The sequence below is a fragment of the Drosophila simulans genome, chromosome 2L (assembly GCF_016746395.2).
Source record: "Drosophila simulans strain w501 chromosome 2L, Prin_Dsim_3.1, whole genome shotgun sequence".
In the NCBI taxonomy this organism is placed as follows: domain Eukaryota; kingdom Metazoa; phylum Arthropoda; class Insecta; order Diptera; family Drosophilidae; genus Drosophila; species Drosophila simulans.
Window position 1 is genome coordinate 9014423 of NC_052520.2, and position 8142 is coordinate 9022564.

Genomic DNA, 8142 nt, shown 5'->3' on the forward strand with positions numbered 1-8142 from the left:
ACCTAACTAAGCTTCAATTGGGCACTGCCCTGCCTTTTATAATGCCGCTCAGCCAATGAGAGCCGAGATATAAAGTTGTTAAAATCCAAAGTGGGTGGGCAACATAGGGGTTGCTGTTTAGAAAAGCCACTGTTAGGCAATCAAAGCTTTTTGGCGAAACTTGAAAGCTGGATTGTAAAGCAGATTTCCGCAGGGGAAATTATACCTCTATTTAAGGAAATGTAAGCAAACATTTCTGTTAGGGATATTTTGTCAAAAGCAATAATGGGAAATTCAGAAGGCTTAACATGGAAAAATTCTCTTTAAAAATGTCTGTTATGTAAATAACAGGAATGTAATCTAACTTAATTTAACATTTCTCTTAAATAACATAACTGTTACTTCAAACATAAAATATTATGTTATACCCAAAAAACGGAAACGCATTAGAACCGAATGCAATTATTTTAAGAACATAAATTGCACTGACAAAATATATATACTAAATATTTGCAGTATAATTACATTTAGTTTGTTAAATATGTACTTAGTCTGTCTTTATAACCCACAAATCTGTAGAGTTCCTGAAAATTGGTTGAGTAAAAATGGAGTGGCAATAGTAACATCCATTTGGCATTCGATACTTTGGCTTTTGTGGTTAAAACAAATTAAGTGGAATTAATTTGACTTTGCCTGGCTTTTCACCTGTGCATCGGCACACTCACTCGCACACTCAACCGTGTGTTTGTGCTTGTGCATTTATGATTTCGGAAAAAGGCCTCGGAAAAGTAAGTCTGGAACAGGCTTTGTTTGTACTGCTCGTTTTGCTGTCTCGCTGTTTCTGACATTTCGAGTGGTTTTCTCCCCCCGCCCCATGCATTAAATATTCATCATGGAAAAAGCACTGGCAAGTGGATAAGGTGGAATAAAAAAAATGGGAGAGCCCAATACGTATAGCCACATATATCCATATAGGATATGTTTATGGTAATTTATACTCCGGTGCGGAGATTGAAATTCATGTAAATAAATTGCACCTGTAAAAATAATTAAAGTTGAAATCGCTCGCTGGCTGGCTAAAATATGAACTCCACCTTTCACTTGCCAGTGCATAAATTTACTCGCTCGCATACCCATTTATATCTGGGCTGCGATATATACGGTAGGGCTACTTGTTATTTGTTATATAGTGGCAAGCAACAAAAAAATTGGAATAAAATAAAAAGAAAACTTTCCGCCAGACGATGGAGCACTCGAAGTTGTGGGACCTTCGTCCCGAAGTGCGGGAACGTCGCTTCAAGTGGACTTCAGACGGCCAGCAACAACAACAACAACAATTGGGGTGGTGCAATAACAAGGACGATCCACGTGCAAAAATTCTTTTGCTATTTTTCAATGGGGGTGACCTGCTCCTCCCAGGTGCGACGCCAACAAATATTTTTATAATTTCCTTTTCGTGGAAATTTGCATTTTTCTGTTGCGTTGCGTTGTGTTGTGCCTGCCATTTCCGCTTTGAGCTTTGCCACTTTGCCATTTCCGGTTTTGACGGCTCGGCGGGAATTTCTATTCCTTAGCCATAATTGCAAAGTTCCCGCTCCTGCGGCTCCTTGGGGCCTCAGCTCATCCCACAGGCTGTCCGCAAACAATTCCGAGTGATTTTCAATGTGTATGTGAATGAAATTAAGCAATTCCAATTTACCTAAGGTCCGTTCCCGCATCACTGAGTTCACTTAATGATTTCGCAAATGCAATAGCAAGAAAATTGTTTGAGACTTATGGGACTCATTTGAACAACTCCAATGAATAATTACTGGTTGGTTTATTAAGAAGCCTTCAAATTACGGAATTTCAGTTAACTGTAGCAAATATGAACTTAAACATCTATTTAAGAATTAAAGCCGCATTCGCTACTTTCGACCAGACAACTCGCTTTGCATAATAACACCCGTTGACAATTGATTACGCATTACTACAATTTAATTATTAACATTAATATATCAATTTGTATTTAATTCATCCTTCCTGTGAAACAGAAATTTATTTGTCATTTATTAAATCTTTAATAATTGGCACGGTCTCTGTGTCAAGCCAACAAGCCTAATTAACATTTAAAATTATCAGCTGACATAAATTGTTTGATGGCCATAAATATTTGTGCCGACGAGCGGAGGCAGAAAACTTTGCAGACAAGGCAATATGAAATGCACAAAAGGACAATAAGGGCCCCAGTTCCGATTGCCGTTTTCCCCTTGCCGCAAAAACAGAAAGAGACGGCAACGGACAGCGCAGAAAAGAGACGGCAGCGAATAAAAAACAAATATATCAAAGCGAGCAAGGGGCATAAATGTAGCGTAATTTAAATAAAATTGCATTAATATGTTCTCTCCACCAAAAAGGATCTCCAGCTGCAGCCTGTGTCCTGGGCAAATTTCCAGCCAAGAGAAGAGCTATTCGTGCCTTCCCCGGATCTGCCGGCCATAATTCATCTGGGAGGCAACAAAAACACACACAAACACACACCACACAACTATCGCCGGACCTCTGTTGCTCAGCAAATTCACACCAAAAATCAAAAAGCAATAATGATGCTCGAAATCTGAACAGCCGGGTCCGGGTCCGGGCTCGAGTCCGGGTTGTGCCTGGCGAGATGCGGATGGGAGGTGTGAAAAGTGGGCATGTCTGGGCCACTATAAATGCATAAGTGTGTGTTTGGGCTACGTGGCAAACTTTTCGAGTATTTGTCGTTATAAATTTGACATCAATTGCCACGGCATGTGACCAACGAAGGTCTGACAGTCCAGGAACAAGCCAGGCGGTTCCAGAGGTGGATGGGCTACGGCTGAAGGAACGAAAAGACGGTGAAGCCCTGCTGAGGATGTGAGCCAAATTGCGAAAAAAAAAAACCAGGCTCGATTTAGATAGTGTGTGAATGAATTTAAAAGGAAAAATATTTAATACAGAGTACCAAACAAAACTATTTACTCTTACATTAAAAAAAGGAAATACATAGCCGATATAGTCGAGTTACTCGATCGTCAAAAAGAAATTTCAAGGTTATCAGCAGAAATTCCCAAATAAAGAAAAATGTGATAAAAAAAAATCAAATAAACTTCCAAAAGTGTGGAGCTGAAAGATTTGATCGGCTTATGGGCGTTACAGTGGGCGTGGCCAGAAGGTTCTTCACATATAAATAGAAAGAAATTTAAAAGAAAAACGAAACAATTAAAACAATAATAATTTTTATAGCACAACAAGGAATTGTAACAAAACTTAAATTGTTTTTCATTTTGCTTTAATGCGAAGTTTTTCCATTCATTATTATTTCACTCTAGGGTAATCTTATTATTACAAGACTAATTTGTTATTGGTCCCAGCGGATTTATGAATTTTGCTTTTGGTAGCTAAGAGCAAATCACATTTCCAGTCGATTCAGTTCAGTTTAAAGTTTGACCCAGACTACATCGTACCATGTCGAGTAAAATTATATTTCTGTTTTTTCTTGTTTTTATTCAACACTGTACAGACATTAACTGTTCCAAGGGATTGGGCAATATTAGAGAGGACTACTGCGAAATATATTTGGGTGAATTTGGCGAAGACAGAACATGCTCAATCGCTAATAATATAGTAACCACTGAAGATTATCAAATGAAATTAGTTTTTCTTAAGCTACAAATCAATTGGACAAGCCCAGTGTTTCACCGCTGGAATATTTTAAAAATATCTAATGAAACTAATAACGAACTTGTTACGATTTCTGTGCTTGGAATTCGAAGTGAAGTCGATATGAGAATAAGCCCTGCCGTACAATACCTAAGCCTACTTGGCATTCAAGAAATTAGTGGTTACGATATTTACCTTCCATCCGTGCTGATAACTGAGATGGATGTACATCACGTAAATGGACCGAAAATGGTAACTTTTAAATATTTATATGACAGTCCAGACAATTCTGTGATTACAAACAATTACATTCGGAAGACCATGAACAGCACCGAGAAAATCAAAATTTATTATCTTAACACTTTTGAAAAAACAACACTAACAATGGAGGAAAATATTTTTCATGGCAAAGATAAGCTGAGTGCAGTAATATTTACTGGTTTAAAAATAGAAGGTTTGACGGATAAAACCTTTGAAAATGTAACAAGTTTGAGTACCCTTATTTTCGATTATGTCGTTCTAAAAGATCTTTCATTTTTGAGGTTAGTAAAAAAGAGTCTCGTTTATCTTACGTTAATGTTTGCCTGCATTTCAGATCTCCTACGCTTCAGGCATCATTAAAATATTGCATTATGAAGGTTGAGAATACGGTTGACTTAAAGAGCTTTGCAAAATTCACGAATCTTGAAATTATAGAAGTGAACCGATACAAAGCATTTAAAAGTCTTACTGCTTTCATATGTGAAACATATAAAAGTCACTGTAAATTTACATTAGGAATTAATGGAGTTGCATGCCCCTTAAAATGCAATTGCTCATATAATCGAGACAAGTCCCAGTTAGAAATTGATTGTTGGCAGAAAAATCTCACAACTATTCCATTGCTACCAATTCCGAAAAAAGGAAATTCAGCTCTGGTGTTTCAGAGCAACCTGCTCACTGAACTCCCCTATAATTCATTGGAGGGTTATCGGAACATAAAAAGCTTGGACGTGTCATACAACCAACTAACTAGTCTAAGCATAAGCCAACTGCCTGAAAGTCTTCACTATCTGGACATCAGACATAATAAGATCACTACTCTAAGCCCAGAGGTTGTTGAATATCTATACAGTGTTAATATTTTTAATCAGTTTGGCAACAAATGGATTATCTACTGCGATGAATATCACTTACAAGAATTTTTTTGGTATAAAGCAAAATTGTTACGGATAAAAACATCCAAATTTGAGACAATAATGGAATATATTGAATTAAGTGCAAAAGGCTCATTTGTGGAAAATTTCTTTGTTGAGAATATAGATCTTTTATACAAAGAAGCAAATGAAGATGAAATAATAGACGCCTTTGGCCATTCGGATAAATACTTTAATTTAAAGTTAATGGAAGCTTTAAATCACGCCATTTGGCTGTTTTCTGGGGAGTTCGATGAAATTATCCTCCACCATCTCAACGCGCCCTGTCCTTACAGGTGCTCTTGTTGTTTCGAACGGCTTACAGATGAATTCCTCATAAATTGCCAGAATTTGTCTCTTGACTCTTATCCAAGGCTGCCGAACTCGATTCCGTACAACACGACCTTATATCTTGATGCAAATGAAATAACAAAACTGACTAATACCGAATCTGTAATCGTTTCTGGTCATGCATCGATACAGAAATTGCATATGGCCCAAAACCTGTTAAGAGAACTTCCGCTTCACCTGCTCCCAGAAAATATAACGTACCTCGATGTACGCAATAATCTATTAAAGTATATGGATGATGGTGTGATAGCCTTCCTTGAATATCGGGAGAACATTACTAAGATAGAACTTTCTGGGAACCCATGGGAATGTAATTGTAAGGCAAAGGCCTTTCTATCTTTTCTCAGGAAGCACGAGCCGATGGAATACGATGCAGTCCTGCGCCGCGTTGAAATAACTCAGGATATGTGTCCTGAGGACTGCATTTGCTGCGTCGACACCTCCAATCCCGACTCGCTCGCACTTATGGTCGACTGCAGTGGAAAGGAGCTAAGCGAAATACCACCATTACCTACGCCAACATATGGACAAACAACGCTCGTGTTTGAAAGGAATAGTCTCAAGAAATGGCCATCCAGCTTGCTACCAGGATACTCAAGTTTGACCCGATTTTATTTGGCCAACAACAGACTTTCCGATATTGATCAACTACCAGACAATCTTGAATACCTGGACATCAGTAACAATAATTTCTCTGCTCTCGACGACCGAGTACGGGGATTTCTTCAGAAAAGAATGAATTCCTCCCAGCTGCAACTTTCACTCTTTGGAAATCCGTGGACTTGCAGATGCGAAGAGAAGGACTTTCTGGTATTCGTAAAGGAGCAAGCGAAAAATATCGCAAATGCCTCAGCTATTCAATGTAGTGATACAGGAAGATCGTTGATTGAAGTCGAAGAGACAGATATATGCCCCTCGGTCCTTATCTACTATACCTCCCTTGCCGTCTCTTTGCTGATCATCGCCTTGTCAATTAACTTCTTTATCTGCTTCAGGCAACCCATAATGATCTGGTTCTACGAACACGAAATATGCCTCAGTTTGGCCGCCCGACGGGAACTCGACGAAGACAAGAAATACGATGCATTCCTATCATTCACCCACAAGGACGAGGATCTTATTGAAGAGTTCGTGGATCGACTGGAGAACGGCAGGCACAAGTTTAGACTATGCTTCTACCTGCGAGATTGGCTGGTGGGGGAATCCATTCCCGATTGCATTAACCAATCTGTCAAGGGCTCAAGGCGCATTATCATCCTGATGACGAAGAACTTCCTGAAGTCCACCTGGGGTCGCCTCGAGTTCAGACTGGCGCTGCATGCAACATCGAGGGATCGGTGCAAGCGATTGATCGTTGTCCTTTATCCTGATGTTGAAAATTTCGATGATCTAGACAGCGAGTTGAGGGCGTACATGGTGCTTAATACCTATCTGGAAAGAAATAATCCAAACTTCTGGAACAAGCTAATGTATTCGATGCCGCATGCCAGGCATTTGAAGAGAAGTCTTTCAGATGCAGAAACAAAGGTATAAGAAAAAAATATTCACTTATGTTATTAAAAATATATTGGATTTTCGATCAAATCTGACAAAATCTATTATATCCTTTGTCTTTACAAACATAATTGCGATAAATATACTCTTGTAAAATATACAAGTTATAAAAAGTATTGACTTTTGTATTTCGTAGCCTATAATACTGAGTTTAGAAACTTAAAAAAAATTAAATTTAATTTTAGCGGCTTCTACTAGCTTTTACAAGCTAAGTTGTGCAGAACTTAAAATATGTGGTATCCCTGAAAGATTCAGTGAACTAGTAAAAATGTTCCAAAGCTCTGTATTCAGCCCTGAACTTATAGAATTTCACCTCAGGGAGGGCTTTCAAAAACAAAAACCGAGCTCTTATAATTCTGTATAGTATTACTATTTTTAAAGACTTCAAAGATAAACCTGCGTGTATTTATACATTTTACACATTACTTGCAAATATACTAATGCAAGTGTACAGCTTTTGAAAAAGCTTTTCTTAGAAGCTTGAAGAAATTTAGCAAATATTCAAACTCATAAGCAATTGTAGAGCTTAAAATAAATGTAAAATTGTGAATGCACATTTTCATTACTATATTTTAAACTATTCTTTAATCAATTAAATTTTTCTTCTCTAAATAAGTTACATTATTAAATACATTTTAATAAAATACTAAAGAAGTAATAGATATTATATTAGATAGGTAAATATAATTCTTATACGAATTTATTATCTTACATGTAAGTCTAAAATCCCCAATAACTGCAAGTTGTACCTTAACGACAATTTCCGAGGGCTAATGATGTGTGAAATTCTTACCCGAGACAAGGTGCCACTTAACTTGAACTTGGTAGAGGAAGCTCCTTTAACACCCCTAAGGATTCACTTGGAGCTACCCTTCGTTTTTTTTTTCAATCTCTCGCGCCTTTGCAAAGGACATAAACAAAAGTGCAAGCGATTCATCGGATGAGTTGAGCAGGTGCAAGTACAGGCAAAGGTGCTAGAGGGTTGGTTGGGTTGGGGCTGGGATTTGGTAAGGGAAGGGATGCAGCGAGGCGATGATGGGGACTCCGATTTGAAATGCACATCACGTTTTTAGCCACTTTTTTGGCGACAGGCGGCAGACGCAGCGGATGGACGACAATTGCGGCTGGGGGAATCGCGTGCAGACTAAACCATGGCACGTGTGCTCCACCACTGGCATTGCCCGTATCAATCTACATGCCTTCCCTGCAGGAGTGGATTTTAAAATGCATATTACTTTTTATAGTATAGTATCTTGCACATTTTTGCCCACCTCGCAATGATGTATTTTTATTCAATCAGTGACGCAACCTGCAAAAATGTTATACAAAAAATGGTTATATGTACAATGATTACCATTTGTACGAACAATCCACGTGCAATTAACATATCAACTAATTGAGGTGGGTTTCTCCCCTTTTT

At 38.2% G+C, this 8142-nt stretch overlaps 1 protein-coding gene across 1 annotated transcript; it reads left to right on the forward strand.

The window, feature by feature from the left end:
• Positions 1-3378: 3378 nt before the first annotated feature.
• LOC6731601 (protein slit) lies at positions 3379-6762 on the forward strand. Its single transcript, XM_002078706.4, has 2 exons — positions 3379-4184; positions 4238-6762. The coding sequence occupies exons 1-2, from the start codon at positions 3448-3450 to the stop codon at positions 6699-6701; spliced, it is 3201 nt and encodes a 1066-aa protein (XP_002078742.3). The 5' UTR covers positions 3379-3447; the 3' UTR covers positions 6702-6762.
• Positions 6763-8142: the final 1380 nt, after the last annotated feature.